General features: G+C 42.5%; 1 protein-coding gene across 1 annotated transcript; it reads left to right on the top strand.

The window, feature by feature from the left end:
• The first annotated feature begins 1,314 nt into the window (after positions 1 to 1,314).
• GHRHR (growth hormone releasing hormone receptor) lies at positions 1,315 to 17,917 on the top strand. The gene is made up of 13 exons (XM_009899120.2): positions 1,315 to 1,371; positions 4,227 to 4,332; positions 5,345 to 5,452; positions 6,819 to 6,919; positions 11,003 to 11,100; positions 11,626 to 11,758; positions 12,712 to 12,865; positions 13,761 to 13,821; positions 13,925 to 13,994; positions 15,225 to 15,316; positions 16,037 to 16,166; positions 16,733 to 16,774; positions 17,795 to 17,917. The coding sequence occupies exons 1-13, from the start codon at positions 1,315 to 1,317 to the stop codon at positions 17,915 to 17,917; spliced, it is 1,275 nt and encodes a 424-aa protein (XP_009897422.1).
• The last annotated feature ends 2,398 nt before the right edge of the window (positions 17,918 to 20,315 follow it).

The following is a 20,315-nucleotide window of genomic DNA, read 5'->3' on the forward strand; positions in this document are numbered from 1 at the left end:
TGTGGGAGGATGGGAGCTGAGGTTAAGAGCTGATTTTTGAGGAATGCCAAGATGTTAGAAGAGAAGAGTGGAGCAGAATGTTTTCAAGATCTGCCATACCCTGCAGCTCTGATTTTGCAACAGTAACATTCTGCCAATGCTGACATGGAATTTGGAGTCTTTCAAGATAGTATAAATTGACAGACAAGGATTCACATATCCACAGCATGGCTGGAGTAAGCTGATCTTATGATGTCTTGCCATTAGACATTTAGTTCAGAGAGAGATTAGATATTTCTAGAGTGGGATTCATCTGGCCTGTTGCAAGGCTTAGGTTGAGAAGAAATAAGCTGAGACTAGATATTTCTATGCTTTGACTGAAGAGTTTGGCTAGGTCAGATTGAGACACTGACACTTCAGAAGTCTCAAGCAAAATGAGAAGAGTCTTTGGTGAATTTTGCCTTCAAACCAGTTTCCAGCAGGTACCCAGCAGAATTTGTGTTCACGTGTCTGTGAGTAGTTTTTGATCCTTCATTTTAAAACACAGTACCATGGTCATTATGCTTCAAACACACCCTCACACAGATACATTGAAGCCACACTACAAAATGTGGGGTTTTAGGATAAAAGCGTGGTTGTAGCCAGGAGGGGGTTGGTCTCTTCTCCCAGGCAACCAGCACCAGAACAAGAGGACACAGTCTCAAGCTGTGCCAGGGGAAGTTTCAGCTTGAGGTGAGGAGAAAGTTCTTCCCAGAGAGAGTTGTTAGCCATTGGGATGTGCTGCCCAGGGAGGTGGTGGAGACACCATCCCTGGAGGTGTTCAAGAGGGGATTGGATGTGGCACTTGATGCCATGGTTTAGTCATGAGGTCTGTGGTGACAGGTTGGACTCAATGATCTTTGAGATCTCTTCCAACCTTGGTGATTCAGTGATTCTGTGAAATCAGCATTAACACTACCTGTTAGGAGAGGGTTTCTCATGCCATTTTGTTTTAATACAGGCTTAGCAGCATTTACAGATGTCTATCCCTCTTAAAATCATTTTGTATTATGAAGAAGGGAATAGGGGTCTTGCCAGGAAGTGTAGGAGTAATTTTGGGATCACTCACTCATTTCATCTAGTCCAGTCTTGACTGTGCAACAAAGTCCCAGAGGTGGAGAACAGGGTTAAACAGTGCTTAGAGTGTTGTTAATATTGATTCCCACTGTACTGCTACGTCATTTCTGTGCAAAAAGATAAATGCTTCAAATCAGCAACTGCAGGAGAAAAGGGAGGCAAAAAGCAGGTGAAAGAGGCTGAGAAAGGCTAAGTGAAGTCTGGCTCTTGCTTGGCAGCATGAACTCTAGTCTTTTACACCACTGTGCTCTGTACACCCTGAGTCTGGCAGTGCTTGTAAGTAATTGCATGGGGGGAAAAAAAGGCAAAAAGCTTTTACTTCATTGCTTTTTAATAACTGTTCTTCTTTTGGTTTTTTTTTCTTGAAGCAACTGGTCAGATGCAGCTTTACTTTTTCTGCATGAGCCTCTTTATTTGCTTTGGATTCCACTTAAACAAGATAAGATGCTGTAAGAAATGTGAACAGGGGCATAAGGGACACATGTGGTAGGATCTCTGTATCACTGCTTTCTTACCACTCACTCACTAAGGAGAAACAACATAACTGGCAGAATCCCCCTTTATTGATGTGTAGGCTTTAAAAGAAGAAAGTGGAGGAGAGCTGTTGCAACAGAGCAGCTGAGTTTTGATAGTTGTCTTAACTTTCACATAGTCTTATCAGTCACAATTCCATCTGCCTTGCTGGTAGCATTAATATGTGATCAGCTGAGATGCTGCTGGTAACAGCTGAGTTGAACCAGCAGGGACGCTTATGGCAGAGTTAGAAACAGCCAAATCCATTGCAAATCCTGGAGATCTGGCTGATGATTTGCTTTGGACAATGGTTAGTAAACTATCATTCAGGATCACGCAGATATCAGGAAAGGCCTTTGCAAAGGGAGGAGAGGATATTTTCTTTACCTTTGAGAGTAATTAACATTTTCAGCACCCTCCATTTGTGGCCCTTCTGCTATATTCTTTCTTTCTCTGAAGACGCATCTCATCAGCTTGGGTTTTGTGGGTCAAGAGAAATAAAACAGTGTAAAATGACTGGAAATACTTGATGTGAAGCTATCAGTATTGGTGTCATCCATGTGACAAACTCCACTTTCCTTCAGTGGGAGAAGGTAAAGATGATTTTGATTAAGTAGAATCTCAGGATGCAGTGCTAATACTTAAAAATCTTACTGAAGGTCTCTGTAGGAACCTTTCCCACTTACTTAAGAGCAGTACCACTTGCTTCTATAAAGCTGGACTGGTTATAATATCATTATGCACTGATTACAAGTGAGTTTATGTGGAAGTGTACAGTAAATAATGTGTTGCTCATTTTCTGAGAATATAGGATAGGTAAAAACCTCTTACTTGATTGGAAAATGGTTAGAAATCAGCCATCTGCTTTCGTTGGTGGTGTAACTTGCATACTTTCCCCAGAAAGGCTGAACTCAACTTATGGAGGAGTTCTAAATGCTTAAGAGGCCAACTGTCAGCTTCCATAAACTGAGATTTTTTTGGCTGTCATTGCTTGTATGGTGCCTATGACAGTGGGAAAAGATCTCCACCTCCTGGGGCTAAGGCAGTGGCTAGGCTCTGCTCCATCCTCTCATAGTTACCTTCCTTTCACATGCACCAAACTTCATTCAGCCTTGCACATGGGGTCCTCTTTTGCATTGCCGCCTTAAATTCATCCATGGCACTGCTGCCCACCAATTTGGCAGGAAAACTGGCAGTGAATGGGAAAACTACCTCCTTCTAGGGCATACATGTGGGTTTTCAACTGCCAGGGTCCAAACTCCAGAACAGCAAAAGCCATGCAATTAATTAATTAATTCAGTATTCTCCAGCAGCCAGACAGCCCCAAGCTGACAGCCAATACACAATTCAAATGCTCTGCAGATCCACAGGGAGAGGAAACACCATCTTGTTGGAATGGATCTGTCCTCTGAATGAACTGAAAGCCAGCTATTAATTTTCCAGATTCCCTGAATATTAATCTTCCCTGGGTGGAACAAAACTGAGCCATATGCCAGCCACCTGTTCGCCATGCAAGTAGCACCCTGAGTTTATTTTCTGCTGTGTGTATCTGTGTCTTTTTATCTATATTCACACATACAGAGCACACTGGCTCCCGTGGCTGGGGCGGACAGCTAAGAGGACAATGTCTCTGATGACAGCTGACATTCTGGGACTGGGAGCAATGGATGTTGCTGGCCAAGGCACATATTGTTTCTTAATAAGAAAGAGACATGTGTGCTTTGGGAAGCACAGGCAGTGCACCCACAACAGTTGTGATGCAGAACAGCCTGCTTCAGATTCTGTTCTTTTGTGGGCAAGGTATTCTGGGTGCCCTCTAATTCTCTTGCGGTGTCCATGAAAACACAAATCCAACCCAGGACTGAAACAACTGAAAGGTTTCTGCTGTTAGGACACTGGGTGACAATTTTTATAATGATTTTTAGTATTTTTTTTTTACACTAGCATACCAAACAAAGAAATGCTTTGGAGCAGATGGGTTTGGTTTAGGTTTTGGTTTGTGGTTTTTTTTCTCCCAAAGAAAGGAGTTTTTGCCTCCCACCTTGTGTAAAGAAAGGCAGATGTCAGAAGAGAGAGAGCAGAGTCATTCCTTTTGGAGTGAAGAGCTCATTAAGACAATTTTCAGCAATTGTATGTGGTTTCAAGCTGCTGTTTCTTTGGAGGTTGGCACAGGCACATCTGTGCTGAGGAGCAAGGGGGCTCTGCAGCATGCCCTACTGTGCTGGGCCTTTCACTGTTAAGAAAAGGAGTTTGCCCAGGTGCACTCCATCTCCCTGGGCTCAGATTTAGCAGAGGCTGAAGGGTGGAAATTAGCCCTGCATTCAAACCCAGGCCCTAGCCAAGAGCTTTTAAATCATGAACATAGCCAGAGAAATCTTACAAACTTTCTGTTAGAAAGCTCTCACTACCATCTTCCAACAGTTATACTGATCCACTCAATTGCCTTTGACAGGGGTCAGCTGACTCCATCTGCCCAAAGCATTTTAGCTTCTACAGAGATGGTGTCACCCTTTGACTGCTAAACCCCAAGCTGTTGTTCTGTGTCCTTAACCCAGCCATGTTAGTTGCAAAAGTGAGCCCAACCTCTTGCTAGTGAACAGAAACTCCTTTCCTTGTAGGTTGCTGGAACAGTCCATCCTGAATGTGATTTTATGACAGAGCTGAAGAAAAAGGAGGCTGAGTGTCTGGAGGATCCAGAAGAGCATGGAAATACAACTCCAACAGGTATCCATGTGTGGGGAGTGAATAGTGTGTAAGAGAAGGAACACTCTAGCAGTCAGAACACACCCATGCTGCCAAAGTGTACACTTCAGGGGTTTATTTGTAGTCCCACATCCCTGTTCTCTGATCAACTCCTTTTTCATCTTATGCTATTCCTTCCATTTCTTTCTATCAACACATTGAAATATGGATAGTTAAGCTATCTGAGTGAATCTTCGTGTCCTTGACTTATTCTTTCCCCAACAGGATGCTCTTATGGTGTCATGCTTGTTATGTGGGAGTGTGCTCACCTTTACCAGGAAATGAAACTGGTGAAAGACCTGGAGAAAAAGTCTTATGGGGAGCAGATGAGGGAAGTAGGATTGTTTAGTCTCAGAAGAGAAGGCTGACAGGGCATCTCATTGCTCTCTACAACTACCTGAAAGGAGGTTGTAGAGAGGTGGGGGTCAGTCTCTTCTTCCTAGCATCAAATGACAGAATGAGAGGAAATGGCCTTAATTTTTCCAGGGGAATATTGGATTGGATATTAGGAAAAAATTCTTTACTGGAAGAATGATCAGGCATTGTGACAGGCTGCCCAGGGAGGTGGAGAAGCCACTGTCCATGGAGGTGTTTGAAAGCCATGTAGATGTGGTGCTTTGGGGCATGGTTTAACAGCCACAGTGGTGTTAGGTTGATGGCTGGGCTCAATGAGCTCAGAGGTCTTTTCCAACTGAAACAATTCTATGGTAACTCCTTAACAAGTATCATGAACTGATCTTCCTTTCAGAACTGGGTCTCCCTCCCATTTCCACAATGTATTTTTCATTTATGGCATTCTGTCTGAAACCCACCCTAGTTTAAAGATTAAATAGTCCTCTGGAGGTGTTTATTCCTCACTACAGAATAGCAAATATGGCTAAGCTCTGCTTATAAGATATGTAAGGTGTGGGGTGGTAAAGTTTACAGAGGTTTGTTTCTTTCATTTTGCTCAAATGCAGTTATGCTTAGAAACACATCTCACTTTCTGTCTGAGGTTGCAAGAGATCTTGGGACAAATTACTGTGCTGGCCAGAGGCAGATGCTGGAGAGACTCTTGCCTTGCCGTGTCCAAACATCCTCTTTCACTTCATGAAGAAGCCAGGTGATACACTATCATGGTTCTACTTTTATTGCTGTGTGGCATGCCTGGCAAGAGCTTGTGTAGAAATGGAAGGTGAAGACAGAATATTGCAAGTTCCTGATCTCTACTTGGATCAGAGCAGCACTGCAAAGATTTTGATAGGATATGAGAGAGCTTAGCAGTTCTCTTCATATTTTAAGCATTATCTATAACTGGATATAATCCTATACTTAGCCTATGATGAGGCCCTGAGCCAAAGAACACTGAAATCAATGCAGTGATTGCCAATGGTTTTCACAAGCCTTAGGATCAGCTTGTTCTGTGAGTTTTCTACAGAGCTTGAGTATGGGTTGTCTAGGCCAGAACTTAAGCATGGAGCTTTATGAGATTTATGCTCTGATTAGTGTGGATTGAAATAAAAGGCAGAGGAATGAATCATGTCATTGTTCTTTAAACCAAGGCTGGACATACAGAGAATTTTCATCCTTGAAGTAGCATATGTGTTGGGTCAAATGTAAGATCATGCAGACTAATATCTTTGTGACTGCTTACTCTCTGGTGAATATGGCTAAGAGTAAACTGAAAGTCCTTAAAGAGGAAGCACTCCTCCAGGAAAGACCTAGATTTGGCAGTTCCACAAGGAAAAGATACTGCAAAGCCCAACCTTCGCCCCAGCCAACACATGTTAGTTATAAATGAGGGATAAGGAAAATCCTTTTCATCTGGGCAAATTCATTTCCTGCCTTGGGATTCTCTTACTTATCCTTCATCTGAATCAAAAGTCTTTTTATGAAAATGTGCTGTCCTCACAGAACAACCTGCTTATTCCAGCCTCTGATCTGCAAAGACAGGCTAAACCCCAAGGAAGGTGAGAATGGGGAAGGATGTATTAGAGGGATTGAGCACTGAACAAGGCAGAAATCTGATGGAGCAGTGCTTTCCAGTCTTCTTGAAAGGCCTTCTTTGTCCCTGATATTATTTCTTCCTAACTCCTTACCACCTCTGTCTATGTCACCTTGGTTTAGTTACTTTCTCACAATGTTTGCCTCCAGATAAAGTGAAATGTTTTGTATAGAATCATAGAATATTTGGGGTTATTATCTGACTGCCACATATACATCTGAAAATGTCCTATCAACTGCGTAAGATGAGAAGGGAAGGGAAGGGAAGGGAAGGGAAGGGAAGGGAAGGGAAGGGAAGGGAAGGGAAGGGAAGGGAAGGGAAGGGAAGGGAAGGGAAGGGAAGGGAAGGGAAGGGAATATCATCCTGTCCTCCTGGCATAACCTTCATGCCATCAAGAGCTGTTCTTCTGATTTTTATTTCCTGTTCTTTGTCTCTTCATTAAAAAACAAACCAACAAACACCCATCAAAGTACTTCTATTTCAGCTGGGACAGTAAAAAGGAACTGCACGAAGAAAGGCTGGTCCGACCCATTCCCTCCCTACCATATTGCTTGTCCAATAGAAGATGAGATTCCACTTGAAGAAGTAAGTTCAATTAAACAAATGCATGTGAGTGGTGTGCTGAGATGATAGGATTCCCTTCTATTCCTGAAGAACACTGCAGAGGGAAACCCAGCAGAGGCTGGATTTTCTCACCCAGTCTGGAATGCAATTCAAATTTTAGTCTAGTCACTTATTTTGGTGAACTGCTAAGGATGTTTTATTAACCAGGAGTAAGAGTTTAATGAAAATAAAACCACCATACAATTGTGCAGGTCTGTTGAGCTTCCTCACAGGTGTAACAGCTAGAGGTATATCATGACTTGGCCACAAAATATTGTGGTGGTTTTAGCCTGTGCCTTTAAAATTGCTTTTAAATACAGCTTCATTTGCTTCTAATTGAGTTAGTCTGCCTCAAGTTAATGCTGGGGGAAACTTCAACCCATCACATATGTGAATTAAGGTATTTCAGTAATGTCAGTCAGTAAGATAGAATAGAATAGAATAGAATAGAATAGAATAGAATAGAATAGAATAGAATAGAATAGAATAGAATAGAATAGAATAGACCAGACCAGGTTGGAAGAGGCCTTCGAGATCATTGCATCCAACCTACCATCCAACACTACCTAATCAACTAAACCATGCAACTAAGCACCCCATCAAGTCTCCTCCTAAACACCTCCAGTGATGGTGACTCCACCACCTCCCAGGCAGCTCATTCCAATGAGCAATCACTCTTTCTGTGTAGAACTTCTTCCTAACCTCCAGCCTAAACCTCCCCCCTAAACCTCCCCTGACACAGCATGAGACTGTGTCCTCTTGTTCTGGTGCTGGTTGCCTGGGAAAAGAGACCAGCCCCCTCCTGGCTACAACCTCCCTTCAGGTAGTTGTAGAGAGCAAGAAGGTCTCCCCTGAGCCTCCTCATCTCCAGGCTAAGCAACTCCAGTTCCCTCAGTCTCTCCTCATAGGGCTTGTGTTCCAAACCCCTCCCCAACTTTGTTGCCCTTCCCTGGACAATTTCCAGCAAGTCAACATCCTTCCTAAACTGAGGGGCCCAGAACTGGACACAGGACTCAAGGTGTGGCCTAACCAGTGCATAATTTTGTGTCATCACAGCATCAGTACAGCAAATGTGCTGCTACAGCACCCCCATCCCGAACTCACCAAAACCTAATGGCAAGAGAGGTTCCTGGTTTCTCATCCTGCCTTGCCTAAAAGATCTCATTTAACAAGGCAGAAATGAAGTTTCAGAATCTGTATCTTTGCAATGCAGATCAGAATTTAACATATTCTCCAGCTAGGTTTGTATTTAGAAGTGGCATGTACAGGGAAAATATAGTGCATGATTTCTGACAACGTGCTCTAGGGATGTGCTTAGCTACTTCTAACTCCTCTTCCAGAGAAAAGAAGCAAGTCAAAATCCTAGATCACATTTTAATGACAAATACCAAAATCATGAAAATTATCATGGTAACACAAAGACTCTTTTGTGATTGGGGTTTTGTCTCTTATCAGCTACTGTGGAGAAAATGAGGAGTAACTCAGTGAAAAGAATCTGAAGAAATATACACTAAAGTTAGAACTGATAGAAAGGACATAGAAATCACTTTAAGTGATTCAAAGTTAGTTTCTAGTCTAACTTTAGAGTTCCATTCTTCCTCTCTAGAGGCTGAACACTGCATTTTTGTCTTTATTTGTGGAAGTTAGATGAATATTATCTGTTTGTTTGTTTGTTTGTTCACTATAGAGAGAATGAAAACTACAGTTATAGTGCAACTGATGAACTTTCAAGTTGATTCAACTAGCTGAAGAGAATTTACTTTACATTAGCACAGGGAATTTCTCTTGTCTTCCTATTTTTCTACTAACTAGAATCACACTCTTTAATTCAAACTTCCTTTCTAACCTCTAATCTGCAGTACCTGCTGCTCTGCACAAAACAAACACACTGAAACACAACCCTTCTCTTTCCTTCTTCTATTGCTTCCTTAGGTGTCTGCTGTAAAAAAACCCCCAATCTTAAATGAGTCTGTGATTTTTTTTTAGTGGCAGCCCACATTTTGCCTCAAAGTAAACTGCTTGGTTGTAGGTTTATCCACTTAAGGAACTGATTATTTTCTGTGGGTTTTCATCTCTGTTTTGTAAGTGGGGTTTGCCAACTAAGGTCAGCTTAGCACAGCTCTGATGTGGTGCCTTCCAGACTTAGTGGCTAGCTTTGGAGTTCTGAGGAACTTCTCTGGGCTCTGTCTGGAATTGTGCATAGTTAGGTACATGGGTAATCACAACTCCTCCACCAGACAGAACAGGCCACTCTGCATGGCTTCCACATCATTTAGCTTCATCAGCCTCAACAAATTGTGTGAATCTAAGCTAAACACTGCACAGTGCCTCTATATAAGTGCTTTGGTCAGGATTGGGTGTGCACTTTTCAAGGATGCTTCTTGTTTCTTCCCACTCACTGCATTTACACTGAGGACTGTTCTCAGAAAGCATTTATTTGGCTTCCTATGGATTAGACTAATCTGGAAGACAAATGCAGGGTGCACCTTGTATGCTTTGACCAATAATATAAATTCAACCCCTGGAGTTAGACCATAGCTAGTCTGAAATGGACACAATGTGGATGTAGCATCCTCAGCAGCAAAGATTTCACTCTACTAAATCAGACCTATGGCCCTGCAGCTGTTCAGGCAGGTGCAGTGACAGAACATTTTTCCTGATGACAGAAAGTGATAAAATCTCCTCTTACAGGGAGTTAGATTGACTTCTGGGAGTGCTTGTTTCCTTTGATTAACTAGAAAAGAAACAAAATAAGCAGAAACAGGACTGTGTTGACAATTAAACAGTGCAGTCCTGTGGCCATGCTCCCACACTGCTGCTATTACCACAGACTTAGCTGCTCAGACAGTTTTTAAACACCTAAAATAAATGAAACAGATCCTACCTAACGTCAGCCTTATAATGCCTTAAGTTAAGGTTCAAAACAGGTACCTGCCCTTCTCCACTGTGAACTGTAGTAGTGCACTGTATATTTGCATAGATTTTAGGATATAAAAGCATTGATATAGGTCTCAAGAGACAGATTACATTAGATGGAAGGGGGAAAATTGCAGCCTAGAGCTTATTCATTCCATTTTCCCCTTCTGTGTGTGATAGTTGAAGCCAGCTTATCGTCACTTAGAGATCATGTCTGATAGTGGTGACATTTAAATTGGAATGGATTTTGACTGACATTTTGACTAAGAAAGAATTGAGTTTGTCAGCAAGAAAAAACAAAAGCAGGAAAAAAAACCCCAACACCCACAACACAATAAAAATGGAAAAGAATAGAAGGCAAAATTGTAAGTAAGGAAGCAGGGTGAAGGAAAGTAAAGGAAAGGCTGATAGGATTCTGTATTCATCATACAGCCAGCTGCCAGCAGGATTGTCCAGCTACTGGTGTGAAGAAAACACAGTGTAAAATGCAGTGCCTGTACAAATACATAAAGGTTTTCACAATGCCTTTGTGGAAGTCTAGCTTGGGGTTTTGTGGGTTTATGGTTGAACTTGACACCATCCTGGTCAGTAGATGTGTGTTTATCAGACTGTATCCACATAGCCATGGAAAGGTCACAGGATCACACAGGGTCACACAGCATCACTGGATGTCAGGGGATGGAAGGGACCCAAAGAGATCATCAAGTCCAACCCCATTGCCAGAGCAGGACCATACAATCTAGCTCAGGTCACAGAGGAACACATCCAGACAGGCCTTGAATGTATCCAGAGAAGGAGACTCCACAACCTCTCTGGGCAGCCTGTTCCAGTGCTCTGTGACCCTTACAGCAAAGAAGTTCCCCCTTGTGTTGAGGTGGAACCTCCTGTGCTGCAGCTTATATCCATTGCTCCTTGTCCTATCACAGGGAACAAGTGAGGTCTTCACAAAAGAAATGTGATGAGTGACTTCAGTCAAATTTTATGGGATGAAAAGTGGGGGTGGAGGGGTGGGGGGGTGGGAGGGGGGAAGGCAGTCAGTGATATGAACAGATTGGAAGCACCAAACAAAGCAAACCTGCCAGAATCTGTAAACCAGCTTCCTTGAGCTGCAAGTTATGTGACAAAAAAACCCTCTTTGTTTTTTTACAGCACTCCTATTTTTCTACTATAAAGATCATTTACACTGTAGGATACAGCGTATCCATCACCTCACTCATCATTGCTGTGACAGTTCTTATTGCATTCAGGTGTGTAAAGTTATCCTCCAAACTGAACTCTTTTCTTTGCAGTTCATTCAAAAGGAGGTCCTAGCGAGGTGGGGGGGCTGATGTCTTCAAGGGATAGGGCAAGATGAAATGGCCTCGAGTTTCAGCAGGGGAAGTGGTGGAGTTACCATCCCTGAAGGGATTTAAAAGATGTGTAGATGCAGCACTGAGAGACATGGGTCATTGGTGGGCTTGGCAGTGCTGGGCTAATGGTCAGACTCAGCGGTCTTAAGGGTTTTTTCCAACCTGAATGATTCTATTGTTCTATGATCACCATGACACCACCTGACAAGGAAGGGGATTGAAGTGCAGACTGTGAGTGAAATGTCTTACATGAGGAAGTTTTCTGTCTCTGCCTGCCAGCACAGAGAGCTCAGTGGATTTGAGTGCTCTTCCTCTATGTGTCTGGAAGAACCTGAGATGAAACAAGGGCTTTTGGCATATTTTGATTACTGCCAGCTTAATTCCATTAATTACCTCAGAAAGACCTCTCTTATTTTCTTGCAGGAGGCTTCGCTGTCCCAGAAATTATATCCATGTACAGCTCTTTTTTACTTTTATCTTAAAAGCTATTGCCATTTTCATTAAGGATGCTGTCCTTTTCCAAGAGCAAGACATTGACCATTGCAGCTTCTCCACAGTAAGTACAGGAGAAGCAGAATATTGTGGTACTTGGTGTCATGGTCTAGTCATGAGGTCTGTGGTGACAGGTTGGACTTGATGATCTTTGAGGTCTCTTCCAACCTTGGTGATACTGTGATACTGTGATACTTGATGGGTTTGCATTCCATCTATGTATAGCTTCACTTTTCATGGTTCTTTGTCACCACATATTGGTTTTGATCCTTCTAACCTGGTAATGAAAATCCTGTAATCCTTCTATTCATTAGGTTTTACTTCCATAGTTGTGTACCTCATCCCCTTCTCTGAATGCATCTGCTTGTGATCCTGTACTGCTCTAAATCAGATATAGATTTTTATAATCTGAAGTCTAATACTGAAGATCTCTGAGTGCTTCATAACACAACCTTTAGAAGATGTTTCTTCTAGTAATGCTGGGTTTAATAGGCTGTCTGGAAGCTCTGAACTGTAAATCACAAGACATGCAAGGCACTAAGAAATCAGTTTTGCTTTGACCCAACCACAAATATTGTCACCACGACAATGATTTTCACAACTGAGATTCTGCTGCACTGCTCATGGCCACACAAAAGGGTGAAGCTGAGCTTAAGGGGAAATGTGAGTCCTTGGACATCTTTTAAATGGCTATGGAGCATTTGACTCTGCTCATGCAAGGTACACGGAAGGCAGTGCATTTGTGGGAGAAATAGCGTACTTGAGAGACCAAGCTATGTTTCCAACTTAGAGATAAAAAGCAAAATTACACTCAGGATTCCAAGGTATTATGATGGTTAAAGCTTCACTATTCAGAAAGCCATAATGCATTTGAAGCTCTCTCTTTACACATGCAGGTAATTGTGAGATCTTGTTCTTTGTAGATCTCGGCCAAAACTACAAATGTCTACATCATCTGCAAATCAAACACATGGAGCCACAAGTAAGGCCTAAAATGTGTCTTTTCCTGTTCCCTAGACTGAATGCAAGATCTCAGTTGTTTTCTGTTACTACTTCATGATGACCAATTTCATGTGGCTGCTAGTAGAGGCTCTTTACCTAAACTGTCTACTGCTTTCATCCCTTTCTCATGGAAGAAGGTATTTTTGGTGGCTTGTTCTTTTTGGCTGGGGTAAGTAAGGGTTTTCCATTACATTAATAAAAGGCAAGATAGTAGACAAGGTGGGAGTTGGTCTCTTCTCCAAGGCAACCAGTGGCAGAACAAGAGGACACGGTCTCAAGCTGCACCAGGGGAAGTTTAGGCTGGAGCTGAGGAGAAAATTCTTCACAGAAAGAGTAATTGCCATTGGAATGTGCTGCCCAGGGAGGTGGTGGAGTCACTGTCCCTGGAGGTGTTCAGAAAAGGATTGGATGTGGCACTTGGAGCCATGGTTTAGTTAGCCATGAGGTGTTAGGTATTAGGTAATAGGTTGGACTTGATCTCTGAGGTCTTTTCCAACCTGGTTGATTCTGTGATTACCCATCCCATTAAATATACTGGTTGTCTTCATGTTAGTAAGAGGTTGTAAGTTCAGGACAAGGCTTGACAGGATGCTTGGTTGCATGGTTTAGTTGATTAGGTGGTGTTGGATGATAGGTTGGACATGATGATCTTGAAGGTCTCTTCCAACCTGGTCTATTCTATTCTATTCTATTCTATTCTATTCTATTCTATTCTATTCTATTCTATTCTATTCTATTCTATTCTATCCTATTCAGACATCTGTGGTAGAACTATGTAATGTGCAAAGTTGCTTCTGTGCCCCTTTATGTCTTCATAATGATGAATGACCACCAAACAGTCAGTGTCATGACTTGTGTCATTCCATCATGGGTGTTAGGGGATTTCCTTTTAGGTTTATCCTGTGAGCTTCAAGCTTAAAGCAATCCCTGCTAGAGGAACAGGCCACAAAGGGTAATTTCAATTCTGAAAATGAATGTTCTGGATCATTATGGCAGAGTTTCAGTGGACAAGATGTGGATTAATTGATGCAACTAGGCAATCACAGTTTTTGTTTGTCTGACAGGGTTCCCAACAGTTTTCACTCTTATATGGATACTAGCAAAACTCTACTTTGAAGACACGGCGTAAGTTACTGTTGCCTGCATTATTCTGTCACCTTGAGTTATAATTGTTTCATTGCAGTGGTTTCACATATATCTTTTTATAAACTTCCTGCTATTTTCTCAGATGCTGGGATATTAATCAAGACTCTCCTTACTGGTGGCTGATCAAAGGACCTATTATAATTTCTGTCGGGGTAGGTACTTCTGAGTTCGACAGCATTAAGCAGAAGGAGAAAAAGAAAGACTTAAATTTAGATTGGGTTACTCTTTGCTAAGATGTTGTTGGAAGTAAGGAAGAGGGATGCTCAAAGTATGCAGAGATAAGGCTGTGACAAATTGCAGGTGGAGAACATTTGCTTGCAATTCAAAACTGACCCTAGCTAGCTTGGGAGCAGAGGTAATGCTCCTCACTTCTCTTTGCACTTACCAAGGGGAATGATGCACTTTTGGTATGTGATCCATCTGACTTGTAGTAGATGTTTACCTTTGGAGGACATGACATGTCCAGGGCTCCACCTGAGGCTCCACTGACTATACTGGCTGGCTCTCTATTGACTGCAAAAAGAGAACAGGATGACAGCTCAGATGCATGCCTCTCAGTGTAGATACCTATATTTAGTCAGACAAATCCTACTAATATCTAAAAATACTGGTCAGAATTGAATCTAATAACCACCTCACAAGTGAAGGCAATTACATGAGCTACAAAAAACATACCCCAACAAAACAATAAACCACACAAACTTTGACAGAAAAAGGTTTGCTTAACAAAGTCAGATTCACAGGTTTTCATCTGCATCTGTTTCCTTAAGAAAAGCAATCGATTTAGATGTTTGAATGCTGCCAACAGAAATGCCATTAGTAAGAATCATCACAGAATCACAGAATCACCAAGGTTGGAAGAGACTTCAAAGATCATCAAGTTCAACTTGTCACCACAGACCCCATGACTAAACCATGGCATCAAGTGCCACATTCAATCTCCTCTTGAACCCCTCCAGAGATGGTGACTCCACCACCTCCCTGGGCAGCCCATTCTAATGGCTAACAACTCACTCAGTGAAGAACTTTCTCCTCACCTCCAGCCTAAACTTCCCCTGGCACAGCTTGAGACTGTGTCCTCTTGTTCTGGTGCAGGTTGCCTGGGAGAAGAGACCAATCACCCTTCAGGTAGTTGTAGAGAGCAAGAAGGTCTCCCCTGAGCCTCCTCTTCTCAGCTCCCTCAGCCTCTCCTCATAGGGCTTGTGCTTGAGGCCTCTCACCAGCCTCGTTGCCCTTCTAATTCATTGGTTTGGTGTCATTGAAAGTGCACAAACTGCATAATATCTGAAGTAGATTTTCATTGCAAGATTTGCATCAACAAGTAACCTTTCCTTTTTCTTGTCTTTTTTTTTTATTCCCCCCCCCCCCAATGTCATAAACAGGTCAATTTTGTCCTATTTATCAACATCATCAGAATTCTGCTGAAAAAATTGGACCCTAGACAAATCAACTTCAATAACTCTTCTCAATACAGGTAGTGTGTGGAATAATAATTTATTGTTAAAATAATATGATTTTCATGATGAAAACTTAAGTGGTCTTTTTTAAATTGAGAAGCACTTGCCCAGAGTCACAGATCAGCTTGGTTTGGCTGGCATGAAATTCCTACCTTCATTCTGTACCCAAGGAAACTAGTCAGAGGATGAAGCTCTCCTAATATTTGCTATCTAAATATGATGGATTTGGATCAGTTCAGATGTTTGCCTTCCAATTGCAAACTGGATACTGGGCAAACATTCACTGAATCTATATGAGATCTCTTATTTTGGGGCAGGATAAATTACTCTCTAGAGATGCCTATTCCTGTACATGGACCCTAAAGGGAACCTGAATGGTACCTTCTTTGTATTTAGTTACAGATAAGTGTCAATTTTTCAGTGGCTCTGTTGGGACAGACTACTCCTTTGTGTATTACTCAACTGTGATCTCCCTCAGAAAGATGAAGCACCAAAATATCATAAGAAAAGCCATGTACATGGTATTGCAAACGAAGCAATAAGCATCAGAAATCTCTTTCCAGCTTGTTTTTCATTATACTTTCTGCCCACCACTGTAATCCCAGGAGATATGAACTTCACATGGAGATGTTTAGATCCTCTTTCTAACTCCTTTTTCATTACTGTGGCATATTGCATGCATTAGTCCACACTCAGGGAAATAATGCTAACTTATTCCTTTTCATGTCCTGTGCTAGGCGTCTCTCAAGGTCAACTCTGCTCCTAATTCCATTATTTGGAACCCATTATATTGTCTTCAACTTCCTTCCCGAGTATACCAGTCTAGGGGTTCGGCTTTACTTGGAGCTCTGCCTTGGATCTTTTCAGGTACAATGACCACAGAGGCTTCAGTCACATGCTAGTAGAATTTCTGATTTAATCCAATGACCACAGGACAACTAGCATGGCTCCAAAAAATCACTGGATCCTGAAACTAGTGTCTCCTCAGGGAATTCATGGGTCTTGGCTGATTTACAATACCTGAAGAGCACTGGGGCAGGGTGCCCAGAGAGCTTGTGGAGTCTCCTTCTCTGGAGCCATTGAAAACCTGCCTAGATGTGATCCTTTGCATCCTGGTCTGGGTGAAGCTGTTTTAGCAGTGGGGTTGGACTAGATGATTTCCAGAGGTCCCTTCCAACCTCCCCACCAGTCTGTGGTTCTGTGAAGATGTGGCCTGCTTTGTTGTGAAGGTGATACCTACCTGGTTCATTATCTGGCTGATGGACACTGTTGTAGATACAGACAGAATTTTCCAGTTTCTATCCACCCTCCAACCTACAGAGGTGTGCATTAATTCCTGTGCACAGGAGCATCATGAAGTCAGTGCAAGTGGCTTTCTCAAACCATCCTATGCCACAACAACTTTATTTTATGTTTTTATTTTTCTTTCCCAGGGGTTTATTGTAGCAGTTCTCTACTGTTTCCTGAACCAAGAGGTAAGAAAAATGCGTCCTGCATAATAGTAGCAAATAATCAGTTGCACCCAAGCAGATAACAAAATCTTCTGGGTTGTTAGGTTGGCTGTTAAGGTGGGAATCCAGGAAGATGATTTCAATTATCTCCATGGGAATGAAGCCATCTAGTGGAGAAAGGAGCTTGTGCACACATAATCTTTAAGTAGGAACACGAGGCTCGGTGGAGTCATAAAACAAGTCCTTACATCTTGAAAGGAAGACTGTGGGTCATTTACTTGTTTAAATATGGGAGACTAACTCTGAGCTAAGATGTTTTAGGCGTTTCATCAGTGCAGAGGGGTGGGCATGCTGAGACAGGCTGAGAGGATGAAGGTGCTGGGGTGGCTTAGCCTGGAGAAGAGGAGGCTCAGAGGAGACCTTATTGCTGTCTACAACCACCTGAAGGGAGGTTGTAGACAGGTGGGGTTTGGTCTCTTCTCCCAGGCAACCAGCACCAGAACAAGAGGACACAGTCTCAAGCTGTGCCAGGGGAGGTTTAGGCTGGAGGTTAGGAAGAAGTTCTTCATAGAAAGAATGAGTGGCCCTTGGAATGTGCTGCCCAGGGAGGTGGTGGAGTCACCATCACTGGAGGTGGTTAGGAAGAGACTTAATGGGGTGCTTGGTGCCATGGTTTAGTTGATTAGATGGTGTTGGATGATAGGTTGGACTCAGTGATCGCAAAGGCCTTTTCCAAACTGGTCTGGTCTGGTTCTATTCTATTCTATTCTATTCTATTCTATTCTATTCTATTCTACTCTACTCTACTCTACTCTACTCTACTCTACTCTACTCTACTCTACTCTACTCTACTCTATTCTATTCTATTCTATTCCTAAACATTCTCTGGAGGACTATACTTCTCTATCAGCTGAGAGGAACTAACTTGGGCTGAGCTATCTAAAATTGCCCCACTCTAGCTACAATTTCTGTCTTTCCACTTCCCCACTGGTCTACTCCCAAGCAGTACTGGACCACAAACCAGCGTTCTCCTTTCTTTTCAAGGTGCAAACAGAAATTGGCCGGAGGTGGCATGGTAAGAGATACAGACTTATGCGAGTGTGGAGGAGGACGAGATGGACTATGCCATCTAGTTCTGGAGTAAAAATGACCACATCTGTGTGTTAAAGATGCCCTCAAGATCTGGAATAATTACAGATGAAAGCCTGATTAGGAAAAAAAAAAGCAAACAACAAAGGAGTCACAAGACCCCACCAAATGATTGGAGTTCATACTGAGCACATTGGAGGAGGATCCATTTCTACAGCACCTCTGCCCACTGGATGTCCTTTGAAGGTTGTGATATCAGAAGACATGATTCCAACTGTTTAGTTAGAATGTTAGTGGCAATGATGACTGTGCATGGCATATTAAAGTTGCATTTTTAGCAAGTTCCATTTCAAACATACAGTGTTAAGTCAAATTTGCCAACACAAGCACTTCAGTTACTCAGGAAAGGCATTGAATTGAATTTAGATAAATATGAAGTGTTAATTACCAACACAAGCACTTCAGTTACTCAGGAAAGGCATTGAATTGAATTTAGATATTTCTTACCACTCTTAACACTACCTTAGGACCACATGCACTCTTATCACATGAGACTGTGTTTCTTTAAGTTCTCATCTGTCACATGCAAAGTTTGATAAAAGAAGTATGAAAAGTGTGAGTAGCAGAAACTCCTTAACCTTTGAAGAATAAATCTAGCTAAGTGTGAGTTTCTTTCACTTGGAGTTGGGCCAGAGCAATGGAAAATTGACCTGAAGATAGAGAACCATTCCCAAGGTATACAAGTTGCAGCAGGGTTCACATTGCCATGAGTAAAGAGAGAGCTACCATAGAGATTCCAGGCATGGTGGCTGAGCTGATCTCACTGCAGGCTGCCAAAGAAATGGAAAGATCAGCAGGTTTAGGTGCAGCTGTCAGGTTTCTGCTAGCTTAGGTGCAATTTCAATTGCTCTGACTTAGCTTTTATGTTGTATCACAATCAATTGTAGGATGTCTGTGGTGACAGGTTGGACTTGATGATCTTTGAGATCTCTTCCAACCTTGGTGATTCTGTGATTCTGTGTGATTCTGTGACATTACACACACAAAGAACACAGAATGATAGGGGTTTGAAAGGACCTCTGGGGATCTTCTAGTCCCATCCCTTTGCCAGAGCAGGTTCATCCAGAGCAGATTGCACAGGCTTGTCTCCAGGCAGGGTTTGAATTACTCTAGAGATGGAGACTCTACCACCAATCTGAGTAGCCTGTTCCAATGCTCTACTGCCCTCTAAGTAAGGAAGTTCCTCCTCATATTTAGATGGAAAATCAATTAACTATTCTCCTACCCTCAAAGACACCGGCCAGATACCTAGAAATAAGTAATATTTCATGTCCTGCAGTGATAAAGACATCAACCTTATTGCAGGCCACTAGAGAAGAGAATACATAAAAATAATAGAAATGACCCAAAATGTTTAATGACCTTTAAACTGATCGTTCTAATAAAAACTTTACTGGCAAAAATCTAAACCAATTTTTATCTGCAATCTTTCAATGTGTTAAGATCCCAGGCCTTCTGTGTTGCCTCTACGTATCTGTAGGAAAAGGGAGAACTCCTTATCTATAATAGATTGGGAACAAGCATGAAATATCTTTTAATTATAATCACACTGTTCCCTGATGGGAATAGGAAGGGGTCTGGAAATTGAAGCTGAGATCAGAATCACATAATCCCCATCAACTCTGATTGCAGGAGAGACAATTACTTCTACACAATCACTATCTAGCTGAAATTGTGCTCTCATATTACCAAATTAAGAGATTAGTATTGTGTCCTTAGGGTGAATAGCTTGCAATTATCCATAAGGAATGAAGCTTTTAATCAGATCATGCCCTGATGTCAGCGAGGTGGTGAGGAGTTTGGTGAGGATCTTCTGGAGAGCGGCCAGGCAGAGCGGGACCTGGGGGTACTGATCGGTGGTAGGCTGAACATGAGCCTGCCAAGAGGGTCAATGGCATCCTGGCCTGGATCAGGAATAGCGTGGCCAGCAGGAGAAGGGAAGTCATTCTGCCCCTGTACTCAGCACTGGTTAGGCCACACCTTAAGTCCTGTGTCCAGTTCTGGGCTCCTCAGTTTTGGAAAGATGTTGACTTGCTGGAATGTGTCCAGGGAAGGGAAACAGAGCTGGGGAGGGGTTTGGAACACAAGCCCTATGAGGAAAGGCTGAGGGAGCTGGGGTTGCTTAGCCTGGAGAAGAGGAGGCTCAGATGAGACCTTATTACTGTCTACAGCTACCTGAAGGGAGGTTGTAGCCAGGTGGGGCTTGGTCTCTTCTCCCAGGCAACCAGCACCAGAACAAGAGGACACAGTCTCAAGGTGCACCAGGGGAGGCTTAGCCTGGATGTTAGGAAGAAGTTCTTCATAGAGAGAGTGATTTGCCATTGGAATGGGCTGCCCAGGGAGGTGGTGGAGTTACCATCTTTGGAGGTGTTTAGAAGGAGACTGAATGGGGTGCTTGGTGCCATGGTTTAGTTGA

Source organism: Dryobates pubescens, chromosome 21 (assembly GCF_014839835.1).
Source record: "Dryobates pubescens isolate bDryPub1 chromosome 21, bDryPub1.pri, whole genome shotgun sequence".
In the NCBI taxonomy this organism is placed as follows: Eukaryota; Metazoa; Chordata; class Aves; order Piciformes; family Picidae; genus Dryobates; species Dryobates pubescens.